This window comes from Panthera uncia, chromosome F2 (genome assembly GCF_023721935.1).
Source record: "Panthera uncia isolate 11264 chromosome F2, Puncia_PCG_1.0, whole genome shotgun sequence".
Taxonomy (NCBI): Eukaryota; Metazoa; Chordata; class Mammalia; order Carnivora; family Felidae; genus Panthera; species Panthera uncia.
The window spans coordinates 3,944,381-3,958,583 of NC_064812.1; the positions used below are offsets into that span (position 1 = coordinate 3,944,381).

At 57.1% G+C, this 14,203-nt stretch overlaps 1 protein-coding gene across 1 annotated transcript in view; it reads left to right on the plus strand.

Annotated features, from left to right (window-relative positions):
- Nucleotides 1-13,968, plus strand: part of KCNK9 (potassium two pore domain channel subfamily K member 9) — a 75,668-nt gene extending 61,700 nt beyond the window's left edge. Inside the window, exon 2 of the mRNA XM_049632861.1 lies at nucleotides 13,081-13,968. Within this exon, the coding sequence (XP_049488818.1) occupies nucleotides 13,081-13,922 (842 nt within the window). The 3' untranslated portion in view covers nucleotides 13,923-13,968. The remainder of the gene's footprint in view (nucleotides 1-13,080) is intronic.
- The last annotated feature ends 235 nt before the right edge of the window (nucleotides 13,969-14,203 follow it).

Below are 14,203 nucleotides of genomic sequence, written 5' to 3' on the forward strand. Positions count from 1 at the left end.
GGGTGTTTGTAGTTTACCATTTTCAACTCGGAATGTGCACCCTTGTCTTTGCTCCCCAGGCCTTGTTGGCCCCACGGGTCATGCCCATGTCACAGATGAGGGATGAGGACCTTGCCACCAGGCCCCGTAACTCCGTGCCACTTAGATCCACGTGTGCCCGGGCTCTTTTGGGGATTCAGAGGAAGGAGGAGAGAGCCTTCCTGGAGAAGGTGGCATTTGCACAGGGTCCTTTGAGAGGGCAGGGAGCATCTGAACAGAGCGGTGGAATCTGCCGGCCCCTGGGGCATGGCCACCTGCCTAGTTTGGCTGGTTCTTAGAGCCAAGAGTAATTTGACATTCAAGGCTCTGCATGTTCTGCCCTATTGGTCTTTCTGGTATGAATTCTCACTTCCTTCCTCCCGTGCACTTCAGGGTGAATTAGCCCCGAAAGACAGTCTCCACATCAAACAGCATGAGTTTTAATATTTTTGACTTGGTTTCTCTTTTTAAAAAATGTACCAGTTATTAAAGGGCGTTAGGCCTTGCTTGACTTTACATTTTCTTATTCTACCATTGACTTTCAAAAGTCAGCCAAATTTTATATACTTATTCCTATGATCTTCGTAAAAAAATTTTTTTATATGTCTATTTGAGAGAGAGAGAGAGAGAGAGCGCGCGCGCGCGCGCGCGCACATGGGGGTGGGGTTGGGGAGGAGCAGAGAGAGAGGGAGACACAGAATCCGAAGCAGGCTCCAGGCTCTGAGCGGTCCGCACGGAGCCCGACGTAGGGCTCGAACCCATGAACCGTGAGATCATGACCTGAGCTGAAGTCGGCCCCTTAACTGAATGAGCCACCCAAGCAGCCCCCGAACTTAAGTTTTTAAATATGGGTTTGTTTTTACCACATTTTCTTCTGGTTTCTTTTTGGGGGGATTTTGTACTGTGGGTGAGGAGGAAAGGAGAGAAGAACAGAAGAGTGAGGAGCTTTTTCTTTTTTTTGTTACTAGGAAGGGACGCAGGAGGGCAGGAAGGGAACCACGGGCTTCTGTTCTGGAAGGGGTGGGCGCCACCACGCCCACAGTGGGGTCGGGGTCGTGCCTGGTGTTAGGGGCCTGCGTGGGAGCCCAGGTGGGGGCAAGGCACGTTTCCACGCTGTGGAGGTGACAGCACGCACCTGCAGAGGGTGTCCCCTCCCCCCAGAGTGAGGGAGTCTTTAAACCATTTAGCTCAGTTCCTGGCCCAGCCCGCGCCCTCGGTATAGGTGGTTGCGGTCATTAGCGCCGCGTTATTACGATCGTTCCTCTGTGTCGTCAGCGCTGCCGCTGACTGATGGGAACTTCTGGGAAGAGACTCCGCGCATGACAAGGATCACTGAGGAGGAGGTGAACGGGCTCTGGATGCCGCCCAGGGAAACGTGGGCTGCGGGCCGGGCTGGCGGCTCTGCGGCCGCCAAGTGCCCGCCAGAGGGCGCCCGAGCTCCTTTGGTCGCTGAGCGGAGCGGGCCCGGCCCCGGGGAGGGCCCGACCGGGAGGATGGGGACACGGCTTCCGCCAGTCCCCGCCCCACGCGCGCTTCCCTGTCCCCTGGAGGGGGCGCCCCTGCAGGAACAAGCTTGCCTGGTGGGTGGTCGGCACTAGCCCCTCCCAGCCCTAGCCCTGTAGTCCCGGCTTCTGTGCTTCCGGCTTAGGGTATTCGAGTGGGCGGGGCTGACCTTGACCTCGTCCTGCCCCAGGTGTCAGAGCTGCCCCCCACTGCCACCCCTCCCCCCCGTGGGTGCCTCATCAGAGCCTGGCAGCCCGGCAAGGCGGGTGCATCGCCATGTATGTCATGGCAGGAGGGAGCGGGCTGGGCCACTGCCCGCCCCACGGCCTGGTTCACCCTCCCCTCTGGGGCAGGCCTGGGCCTCCGACCCTGGTCCAGGTCCTTTGCTCTGACTCTGCCCGCCAGGCTGTGCTGTCAGAGCGCCTGCCAGGGGGGGCCTTGTGTTGGAGGAGGTGGCCCGTGGCTGGTTCAGGATGGACGCCTGTCACCTTCGTCCAGAGGCCCGAGTGGGGGTTGGTTAAGGGAGCCCACAGGACTGTGATGAGGCTTGGGGGTGGAGGGCAGGTGTGAAGGCTGCGTCGCCCCTGCACCCCCAGGAGGCTGGCAGGGAGGGCGGTGCTGCCCAGAGTCCGGGCTTCTCCTGGGTGCGCTCAGTCTGCTGGGGGCCCTGTGCCCAGGCCAGCTCAGCCTCTCCTCCCAGAACCCCACCGACCCCCAGGCCTCCGCCACTCCTCCCTCCCTCAGCCTCAGGGAGAAAATGGGGAGAGTTTTGCTTTAAAAATAAATAGCTTCCTTACTCTCCCCGTTGAAGTAAAATTCACGCAACATGAAATTCACATTTTAACATGTACAATTCAGTGGCATCTGGTCCATTCGTGATCCCATGTGATCACCACCCCTGTCTAGTTCTGGGACATTTTTATCGCCCCAGAAGAAAACCCCGGGCCCGGCAGGCAACCACCCCGTATTCTTCCCTCCCCCAGCCTCGGTCGACCTCTCACCTGCTTCCTGCCTTGTGGATTTGCCTGTTCTGGGCCCCTCGTGGCTCGGTGCCTGGCATCTTTCACTTGGCGTGATATTTCAAGGCTCATCCACATTCTACCATGTGTCAGAATATCCTTCCTCTTCAAGACCAAGTAATATTCCCTCGTGAGGGTAGACCACAGTTTGCTTGTCCGTTCATCCATGGGGGAACATTGGGGTGGTCTCTCCCTTTTGGCTGCTGTGAACACGGGCGAACGAGTGCCTAAAGACTTATTTTCGAGTCTTTGGGCTAGACATCTACAGTAGAAGTGCTGAAAAAATAACGTTTAAAGAATGCATTTCTTTGTTATCTGGGTCGGCGCCGAGAGCGGAGAAAGCTGTAAGGCCTGCCTCTTGCCTTCCTGCGGACTCCTGGGTGGGCACACCGCCTCCAGCAGGGCCCCCCTGGATGCACCTGCGCCCCCAAGGGCTCCCTGACGCCCACCTTGCATGGTTGTTTTGGGGACTAACGGAGACGTGCGTGTGGCCGCCCGGGCTGCTTTTCGTTCATCACTTGGGATAATAACCTGTTACTTGACCCCCCACTGGACCCTCCCAAGGTGAAGGAAACAGGGGTGGAGGTGCACCTGGGGTCTGGGCCAGGCTTCCCGTGAGTCTGCGCGCTGAGAGGCGCTCCCTCCTGAGGGATGCCTGCAGACGAGAAGAGAGGATGTCCGTCTGGCAGAGCTGTGCGAGTGGGCGCCAGGCCGACGTGCCAACTGTGGAGGCTCCCTGTGGCCCGCACGGGCTGTGCCCGCACCCAGCACCCCGCATCCAGCCTGCCCCGCCCTCGCACAGGACAGAAGAGCAGAAAGGCCGGTCAGGCACTCTGGTCAGAGATTCATGCCTTTTATAAGCTTAGACAGTGTTTTGTTTTTACATTTTAAAAGGTTTTTTTTTAATGCTTTTGATTTGTTTTTGAGAGACAGAGCATGAGGAGGAGAGGGGGAGAGGGGGAGAGAGAGAAGGAGACACAGAATCCAAAGCAGGCTCCAGGCTCTGAGCTGTCAGCACAGAGCCCGACGCGGGGCTCAAATTCACGAACCGCAAGATCATGACCCGAGCGGAAGTCGGACGCTTTACCGACTGAGCCACTCAGGTGCCCCTAAGCTTGTATAGTTTCCAAAAATAAATTTTCAGGTTCCCTTTTCCCCCTAAGACATAAAGTGAAGGGAAACCAAAAGGGAACTATTTGGGAAATTAATAATAATCTTAAAAGTATCTGAGGGAGATGTTCTCTCATTAAATAAGACCAAATCTGCCAGATTTTCCTCCAGAGAACACAGAGTGCCAAACCTGTGAATCAGCAAATCACTGGGGCCTCCTCATGGCTCCAAGAAGGGCGAAAGGGCTGGGGACTTGGAATCCGAGGGCTCTGGGCAAAGAGCCTCAGTGTTCTCATCTGTGAGATGGGTTCGTGCATTCTGTGGGGGTGGAGCTCCCCATGGGGATTGTGGGAGGGGCTTCAGTCTACCCAGGAGGACTGTGCCCGCCTGGGTGTGGCTTTCCCGTCTGCGTGGCAGGAGGCAGGGCTGGCCTCAGCCCACTTGGGGAGGAGCTTCTATGGGCGATGGCACCTGTTGCTGCCTTGGGTTTGTGCATCTGTGAGACGGACTGGCTGGTGATTGCTGTCCCCTGGGCTTGCGACCGTGGAGGGTTGGTGGCAGGGAGTGACGAGTGGCAGGCTCACTGACCTCTCGTTCCCCCTGTTCCCCCACCTCCGCTTTCCAGCCTTCTGTCCTGCCCTTCTCACCTCCTATCCCCCCATTTCTGGAGCATCACGACCTCTTGTTTTAGACAAACAGATGGTCTGTTTTGTCTCGTTTTGTTTGGCCTGTGCCATTAAAATGTTTAATTAGACACCAGTTGGATTCTACATTTACAAAATCTGTATTTCCAGCTTCTCTTTAAAAATCAGGAAGTTGGGTCGCCCTGGCCTGTGCCCTGTGGCCGGGCCCTGGAGAAGCTGCTCTTTCCGGGGACTGGGCTGTGCCTCTGGCCACCTGCCGGCTTGCCTCGCCTCCCCCACCCGTCTGCCCTCGGACGGATCTGAGGTGCTTGTGGGAGAAGTCGTGTCAGGTGCGGGGAGAGTGACCTACAGAGGACTGCATTGTCCATACAAAACTGTTGCTCGCTATTTTTAGTCATGCTAAGCAGTAGAGCATGTGGAGTGTTAACCAATTGCAATCAAAACACCGGCTGAAGCCAAAAGACTTACTGGGGAACAGGCTGGACCGTCTGTGAGCTGGGCTCAGACACAGGGGTGCAATGATCCGCCCGGTCTCTCTGGTCAGGGATTTCTCCTCTGTGGTTGCACCCATCCTCATGGTGCCAAAATTACTTCAGCGGCTCCGGACATCACGCTCTGGCACCCTACTAGTCTGGCGGGACAGAGCCAAAGGCTCATTGGTTCGGGGGGCTCGGCTAGCCACCCAATCAGAGCCCACAAGAAGCACCGGACCCTCTCAGGGGTTGAACGGAGACCTGCGCATGAGCCCAGCCCAGGCGGTGGTACCCAGCTCTGTTACGTTGCAGGAAGGCAGAGCCGACTTGGGGAAGCTGCAGGAAGGACGTCCCTCTCGGATGGAAGAATGGATGTGGACAAGCTTTGTGGACAGGCAGGGCCCCGGAGACAGAACTCACTTACACAGTGATGCATCCTTCTAAACTCCAAGTGCCTCCCCCGTGCCACACTCTGGGATCACAGAGGTGAGTCAGCAGTGGGCAGAACTGTCCTCAGAGCTCACCTTTGTAAACTGTAAGGTGCCATGTAACCGCGAGGGACTGCTTCCCTCCACATTCCCCCGTTACAGAGAGAAAGCTCAGGCTTCGAGGGTCTAGGTGGCTTTCCCAAGGTCATGGTCAGTAAGTGGCAGACCTTGGGACCTGCTGATCCTACCCAGGAACCTCCTGAGAACCCGTCCTGCCCACTCTCCACCCCCTGGTCGCCCATGAGTCATTTTCCTTTTTGGTGTTAGCAGACACCTGGGTCTTAATAATCATGCGGCCCTCACTGGGGGCTTGAGCAAGGCCAGCTTCGTGGGAGGGTGCAGGAGTGAGACGCATGTTGCACACAGAGGTAGGGGAGCCAGCCAGGAAGCACAGGGGGCTGAGGGCGGCCCCCCTCCCCGGCACCTCCCTGAGTCATTCTTTAATGCAATGTGTGCCTATTTTAATTCCTATCGGCACAAAAACCTTGTATGTCCTTTATAAACGTTTCATTCTCTTCCGGTAGCAAGTTTCCCACTACCCAAGGCCCGTGTAGCCATCTCCCTCCCTGTGTGGGGCAGTCTGTCCCCAGCCCGGGCAGCTGTGGGCTGGAGCTGACAGCCCCCATCACCCTCACCCAGCACCTGCCTGTGATGGCTCAGGGAGCAGCCCAGCCCCCCTGAACTTGACAGAAGAGACTGAGGGTACCTGGGGAGGGAGGGTGACCATCCAGAGTCGGGGCTCCAACCTGAATTGGCCCCATGCCGGGGGCCAGTCTCGTCCATTGCCGTGTCCTGGAGTGGAATTCTGGCCAAGGGATCAGGGCAGGCTTCAGGGAGGGGCAGTCCCCAGCAGGAAGTTTTGCAAACTGTGAGGTGCTGTGCAAGCCTGAGGAAGTCATTTAGGCCAGCTGTTGATGGGCCTAGATTTCCAGGGAGCTAAGGGGAGCCACAAAGAGTTCTTGAGCACCAGAGTGCCAGGAGCAAGGCAGCTCTGTGACCCACACTGTCTGGCTGCCTTACTTACTTTTCACAGTGGGGAGAGCCTGCCGGACCCTCACGGCACCTTTAATGAATCACTGCCGGGAACAGGGGCCAGGTCTGGGAAACTTCTTATATCTAGTGACTGTCAACTTCTGGAAAGTCTAGTAGGAGCCAGCGAGGAGCACAAGGCGTCTTGGAAGGCAGGGCTGCCTTCTAGCCACAGCTGGTTCTTCAGGGAGCCCCAGACCCAACAGAAATGATGAGTGTTATTACCCTCTTCCCTGCATCTTTCCCCTCCGGAAAGCTGGCGCCTATTCATTTTATTTGTTAGCCAGCTGCAGCCGGGAGACGCAGGCGTCTTCTCTGCAAAGCCTCTCCCGGGACAGATCAAGGAGACCCAGGAAGTATATTAAAGAGGCCATGAAATCAGGCTGGATGATGCAGTGTCTTGGGCAAAGCTGCCCCCAGCCGTGCTGGGCTCGGGATTGGCCAGGACTCCAGGCAGGGCCCCGGGGACAGAAATCATTTACCCAGTGATGCATCCTTCTAAACTCCAAGTGCCTCCCCCGTGCCACACTCTGGGATCACAGAGGTGAGTCAGGAGCGGGCAGTACCGTCCTCAGAGCTCACAGTCTGGCCAGAGGGCGGTGGAAGGGAGGGAGGCCAGGACCCCCTGCCCGTGGCCTGGCCCACAGCAGCCCAGCTGTGACTCTCCACCAGGGCAGGTCAGTGTGGGTGAGAGGGGAGTACAGTTGGGGTGGTGATGGCCTGGTGTGTGGAGTGGGGGGGGCGACCTGCCTGCCCCTGGGCCTCGCTTTGCCTCTCTGATCGTGGGGAGGGTGATATGAGCCTTTTCCAGGGTCACTCCACGCATGCCTCGTAACGAATAGCCTTGTGGCTCTTACGACCCTCCAGCCCCCTCCAGGCTTAGCAAGTAGGTGCTCTCCTGGGGGTGGGGGTTCACGTGCTAGAGTCTGGGGCAGGACACGGGGCACGGGTCTTCCTTCCCATTCTCCCAAACCTTCTTCACCACACACACCCACGTTGGCCCTGCCCTCCCTCACCCCCTGCCCTGTCCTTAGCGCTCCTGATGGGCTCAGGCCCTGCCACCTGCTGACAGAGAGCTCCCAGGCCCGGGGAGGGGCACTGACTGGTGAGAGCAAGATGGCCTGACGCACTGAGTGAGGTCTGAACGCCACGGAGGTGGGCAGCCTGAGCAGTCTGCAGCCACCTCTCCTCCCAGCAAACTCCTATTTACCCATCAAAACCCTGGAGGCTGCGTCCAGGCAGTGACTGCAGGCTGATGTCCCCGTCTGACTTGGGTCCTTCCTCTGTGCTTCCCCTGCTTCCGGCATGGGCCTCGTGCTAGAACTTTGCACCCGGCAGAGCAGATGATTCTGACACTGCTCACCTCCCTGGAGTTGGCAGTCAGGTCTGTCTTCCTCTCTGATTCTCCAGCAGCCCACACAGGGCCGGGCCTGAACTGGGGAGGGCTGTAGCTGCAGTTCAACCCATGCCCTCCCCGCCCACCACTTCCTGGGCCCTATGCAATGGCCCTGCCTTAGCCAGTGCGCTAAGCTGGGTCTCAGGTGCCGGGGTCCCTCTGACGAGGACTCTGCTGCCTCATGGCACCAAGGTCCCTTGAATTCGATTCCAATCTGTGTCCTTGTCAGCTCCCGTGCTGGGCCAGGAACCCTTGAGCCTCTACAGCGTGGAGACTGGACTCGACCCGGGGCCACTCAGCTCTTTCCTGGCCAGCCCCAGGCACCCCATGGCACCGCACAAACACCGTAGATGGGGGGGGGGGCGGGTAGAGCCTTGGCAGTGGTCGGGAGGCTAAGGCTACAGCAGGTGCTGTCTGCTGGGGGTGAGGACGCGGCAAGGGCTGGGGAGGGGAGGATGGGTTACCTCCTCAGACGGACTCACGGGTGACTCGTCGGAGCTTCAGCGCCCGGGAACTCAGGGAGCGTGGTGTTTGGGGTGCAGCACCGGGGGCAGCTTTTCAGACTGTGCGCTGTCCTTGTGAGCAGGCCCCAGGGCTGGCCCCACACCCAGCAGCCACCCAAGCAGCCTGTCATGGCCAGCGCTGGGGCCACAAGCAAGTCCGTCCCTGACTCTGCACACGTGGAAAAGTCTGTGGGAGGCACGGCCGGGTGCAGACGGACAGCATGAGCGGCTGTGCCCCTGTGCACAGGGAGATTTGCACCCAGTAGTGCGTGCTCCGGCTCGTCAGCTCTGGGTGACGGTCAGCGCTGGTCACCTGCAGGGCTGGGGAATGATGACCCCGTCTCTCCAGGGCGGCCACAAGCTGGTCTACTGTCCCCTTTTCAGCCTCCTCTTCCACCTTCATCTAGTGAACTGAGTGACCCTGCAGAGGTCACAGGCCCGCAGCCCAGAGGCAGGCACCGGATACCTGGTGTTGGTAGCTCTTCTGGGCCCTGTGCATGCCTCCTGAATGCCATGTCAATCATTTTTTGACACTGCTTTGCCAGAAGGATGGGTTATTCATGCGGGGGGGGGGGGGGGGGATGGGCAGTGTAGTCCTCGGTGGGATTTCTGACGTTATGTTGCCTCTGCAGGGCCCAGAGGTGGCGGGGGAACTGGCCCGGGTGCGTGGGGAGCGTGGGGAGCGTGGGGACTTAGTGGGAAAGCCTGGACGGGGATGTGGCTCCTGAGCTGCCAGGACTGGTCCTAAACAGGGGTCGGGGGACAGGAGATGATCAAGGAGGACAGGGGCGGCTCAGCCTGGAGGTCCTTGGTGGCCTGGACACCCATCTGCCCTCAACTTCCCAGGACCCATCGTGCCAGGCATTGGGCAGGGCCCTGGGCCCAGGCTGGCTGACTAGAGCCCCTTGGGAGATTTTGGGAGAAGTCCCTGTGGATCCCCCGTGACAAGCACAGGTCCTGGTGCGCAGTCACCAGTCTGGACAGAAAACACAAGAATCGTTGAATGAATATGGCGCCCAACCCAGGGAGGCCGGGGTGCACTCGTTCACACATGGACGGAAAACCCCGTCTTTCAGGGCCTGAACTGTCACACAGGTTCCATGAGACCCCAGAGATTTAGGCCTCGTTCTCTGGGGAAGGAGCAATGGCCTTCCCAACGTCTGGCGCACGTGCTCTCCTTTCCTCTCATACGTGTAGCTCATAGATCGCGTGGATGCTGTTGAATTTCAAATCCTTGCATGTAATCCCTGCAGCATATACAGGAACAGGGTGTACCCGTCCCGTGCATTGAGCGGCTCTACACACACATATTGCACGGACAGAACGTGTCCTTGAACGCGGGTGTGCTAGGAATATAGCGTATGTGCCTTTTGGGTATCAGTGTAATGTAGGTGGTTATGGGTCCCGTTCCGCGTACACGTGGTCATTCTACCCACACGTTCACGCTGGTCACAAAGTTCCCCTCTGTGCTGTGGACGTCCTGCGTGATGTACCCGTAGACGCTGCCCTTGTGTGTTCCACAGATAGCTTGTGCGTACTTTACATGCACACGTGGTTATTTGTACACCTGGTTGTAGTGTTGTGTCACAGCAGAGACAGGAAGTGGGTCCGGTGGAGAATACATGCGGTGTGTCGGTTGGGGCCTGTGCAGGAAGCAGCACTCTCAGTTCGAGCAATCAATTGATGGGCTGTTTATAGACTCTTCTGGAAAGGGTGAGTCTGGCAGAGGGAAAGCCACCAGGGAGGGCGTGGCTCCCTGGCAGGGTGCGGTCCGCGTTGCTGGGACTGTGGAGAGTGGCTCGAGGCTGTGAGGCTGCTGGCAGATGAGGCTCATGACCAAGGTCCTGGTCGTCTTCTGGCCTCCTGGCGACTTAACTGGAAGCCAGACAGCAGGCTGTTGAAGAGGTCCTGCCCTCTGGGGGCATCCATCTCCCACACTCGGCGACACCTGCACCTGACTGCTGTGTGTCACCACTGTAATGGAGCAGCGGGATACGCCGTGGGGGCGCCAGAATGAGGAAGTGCTTTCCTTATGCAGCAGGACAGATGGCCGGAGAACTGAACCACCCTGCCACGGGCTTGGGGCTGCTGTTCCCCGGGGCCACGTGAAGGAAACGGCTTCTGACCATCACTGCTGACAGGTGTGGGTGGGGCCCGGGAACCCCATGAGCAGCTTTTGACCCAGCAGATGCATCATTGGTCTCCTGGAGTAAATAGATTGCATCCAGAGCCATCAGCTAACATCAGCAACTTTCTACGTGTCCAACAATCCACTGTTTCCCCACCATCCATCTGGCTTTGGTATCTGCCACGCAGGTGAGCTATATGGAGACATAGTGGGACTCCCACCCCTACATTTTGTATAAATATAAACCCGCTTGTTTACCGAGATGTGCCTCATTCTTTCCTGAAGACCTAAGCCTCCATCTGGTACCCTTTCCCTCTAGGAAGAAGAGCTTCCTTTAGTAATTGTGCCGTGCAGATCTACTGGGAACAAGTTTTCTTTCATGTTAAAATGTGCTTTGACTTCATTCTTTAGAATTATTTTTGTTATTTTATTTTTGAGAGAGAGTAAGCAGGGGAGGGGCAGAGGGAGAGGGGGACAGAGGATGTGAAACGGGCTCTGTGCTGACTGTGGAAAGCCCGGTGTGGGGCTCGAACTCATGAACTGTGAGATCATGAACTGAGCCGAAGTCGGACGCTTAACTGATTGGTGTCCCTTGACGTCACTCTTAAATGCTGTTTTCTGTGGATGCACAATTCCAAGTTACCAGTCTTTTTTTGTTTGTTTCAAGCTCCATAAAGATGTTCGTTCACGGTTTCCTGGCTCCTATTGCTTATGATTAGAAGGAGGAGTATTGAGATGGTTTTCCGTGTGATGTCTTGTTTCTTTCTGGCTGCCTTCAAGACTTCTGTCTCTGGTTTCTATCAGTTTGGCTCTGATGGCTGGTTTTCTTTGTAGTTCTCGCGCTTGGAGTTCACTGGGCTTCTTGAATCTGTAAATCTGTGTCTTTCACCAAATTTGGTCCATTTTGGCTATTCACTTTTTTTTTTTTTTTTTTTTTTTTGGTCTTGCTGGGATGCCTTTTGATATTTTCCTAAAGGTCTCTGAGGCTTTGAGAATTTATTTTTAATCTGCTTTTGCTCTGTTCTTCAGGTTGGATTTTCTGTTACTATCTTGGTTGCTCTCCCCCTCGGCTTTCTCTTTCCCATTTTAGCCTTTCTGGCCTGACTCCAACTTTGTCCTGTCGTTTTCCCTCTTGTGCAAGGACGATGGGGTTTCTGAGGGGTTGGAGCTCCGTGCTGGCCCAGTGGGATTGAGGGCCAGAGAGGATGAAGAGAAGGCGCCCTGGAGGCAAGCATAGGAGGCCACTGCTCTAGCAAGATTAGGGCCCTTGGGGCAGGTAGGGCATGCACAGATTCACGCCAGGGGAGACACAGACAAGCTGACCCTAAGTGATGTGGCCCTGGTAGAGAGCTGGGGGCTTGAGTAGTCAGACTGTTTCCTAGGGGGGAGAAGGGGCAGGTGGAGGTCTGGGGGCCTGGTTGGTCCCTACAGAGGTACCAGGCCCTGACTAGGTGCTGACTCAGCAGATCTGCACAACCCAGTCCCAGTGGGGACTGGGACTTGCATGGGATGATAGTAACACGAAGAAACCAGGGTTGGGAAGGGTTGGTGCCCAAGATAGTGTACATGATTAAAGAGCTATGGGCCCATAATGGCTCGGGGTAACATCAGGGAAGCCTTTCTTGATGGGGCAGGATTTGACGTGTTGGAAGGTCTCAGTCTAAATACCGCCCCATGATTCAGGGTTTGTTTGTTTTTTTCCTGGACAGTATTAGTTCCAGAATTTGAACTAGAGCCTCCCGAGTCTCATGTTCTTTCTGCCATATTGTGCGGACCCTATCCTGGCTCTCACATGATCACTAACTAGCTGAATGACCCTGGCAGGTACCTTCACCCTTCAAGCACTGCCATCTTCATTCAGAATGTGAGGAAGATACAGCTCAACTCTGTAAAGTTGACACGGGATGGATGAAGTTGCATGAAGAGTTTGAGAAGCACTTACACATGGGAGGTCTGGAAGGATTATTTGGTCCCCTCGTTCCTGAGAAGCCCCCATTCACACAGTGGCACAATGTTATTCCTTCATTTGTTCAATATTCTACCTGCTACCTATCACCTTGGGTGGGTGGGTGGGGGGGGGGGGGTGCGGGGATCCAACCGTGAACAAAGCGGATACGAGTCTTTGCTGTCATGGTGTGTATATTCCACTCTGCAATGACTCCTCTTGTCAACATCTCTGCCTTATTCTTGGTGCCTGAAAACTCGGGGCTCAAATTCCAGCTCTGAAGAGATCAAGTTATCCTGCTATTAAGTAACTGACTCAGTTTTCCCGCCCTTGGTGTTGGACTCGTCGTGCCGGGTTTGGAAGGCTCTTAGGAGGTCAGAACGAGGCACCGTAGGACCAGGACTCAGCAGAGAGGCAGCAGCACTGGTGTTGCATGGTGGGCATATGTATTATTCTCCCTTGGGCTCACTCCTTCTGCAGTCTTCTCGTTAGTGAGTGTGCGGCTTTTCCTTTTCAAGCTTTGCTTTGCTCTAAGAGGAGCAGGGAAAGGCCCTCCGCACCCCTCTGAATGGCCCCAGATGAACCGCCCCAAGTCCCCCCCCACCCCTGAATTGCAAAGGACCCTTGACCGATTCTTCCTTGTTCGTCTCCCCACCTCTCCCGGCCTCCACCGTCTTCCCAGCCCCAGCCTCCAGCGACCTCTCTTCCCCGGCTCGCCCTTGTCCTCCTCTCTCCCTCCCTGTCTGTCCCAGCCCCACCCCCACCCCAGAGCTCACGGGGCCTCTCCTCACGCCTTCTCCCTGTTTTCTCACCCCTCCCCTCAGGTTATGGGCACGCGGCCCCGGGCACCGACGCGGGCAAGGCCTTCTGCATGTTCTACGCGGTGCTGGGCATCCCGCTGACACTGGTCATGTTCCAGAGCCTGGGCGAGCGGATGAACACCTTTGTGCGCTACCTGCTGAAGCGTATCAAGAGGTGCTGCGGCATGCGCAACACGGAGGTGTCCATGGAGAACATGGTGACCGTGGGCTTCTTCTCCTGCATGGGGACGCTGTGCATCGGCGCGGCCGCGTTCTCCCAGTGCGAGGAGTGGAGTTTTTTCCACGCCTATTACTACTGTTTCATCACGTTGACTACCATCGGGTTCGGGGACTACGTGGCCCTGCAGACCAAGGGCGCCCTGCAGAAGAAGCCGCTCTACGTGGCCTTCAGCTTCATGTACATCCTGGTGGGGCTGACGGTCATCGGCGCCTTCCTCAACCTGGTGGTCCTCAGGTTCTTGACCATGAACAGCGAGGACGAGCGACGGGACGCCGAGGAGAGGGCGTCCCTGGCCGGGAACCGCAACAGCATGGTCATCCACATCCCCGAGGAGGCGCGGCAGGGCCGGCCCCGCTACAAGGCGGACGCGCCGGACCTGCAGTACGTGTGCTCCTGCACCTGCTACCGCCCGCAGGAGTACGGGGGCCGCCCGGCCGCCCAGCAGAACTCCTTCAGCGCCAAGCTCGCCCCCCACTACTTCCACTCCATCTCGTACAAGATCGAGGAGATCTCACCAAGCACGTTGAAAAACAGCCTCTTCCCCTCCCCTATCAGCTCCACCTCCCCCGGGTTACACAGCTTTACCGACAACCACAGGCTGATGCGACGGCGGAAGTCCGTTTAGGGTGCGGGGCGTGCCGGGCAGGCGGGAAAAGTCGCTTGTCCTCCTTGACGTCAAGTGCCACCGGCCCACCTCGTCTTTTCGTTCTCATTTATTCGTTCCGAGCATCCTTGGTTGTGATGGTCATCGTCACGATTACCTTCCCTCCTTCCTTTCCCCTCCCCCCCCAGGTTTCACGTCCTCCCCCACCGCCCCCGGCGAGACAGAGCAGGCCCAAGGGGAGAGAAAGGCCCGACTCCCTCTGAGACTCGCGTCTGAGCATGAAGCATGGATTCCTTCTTCCC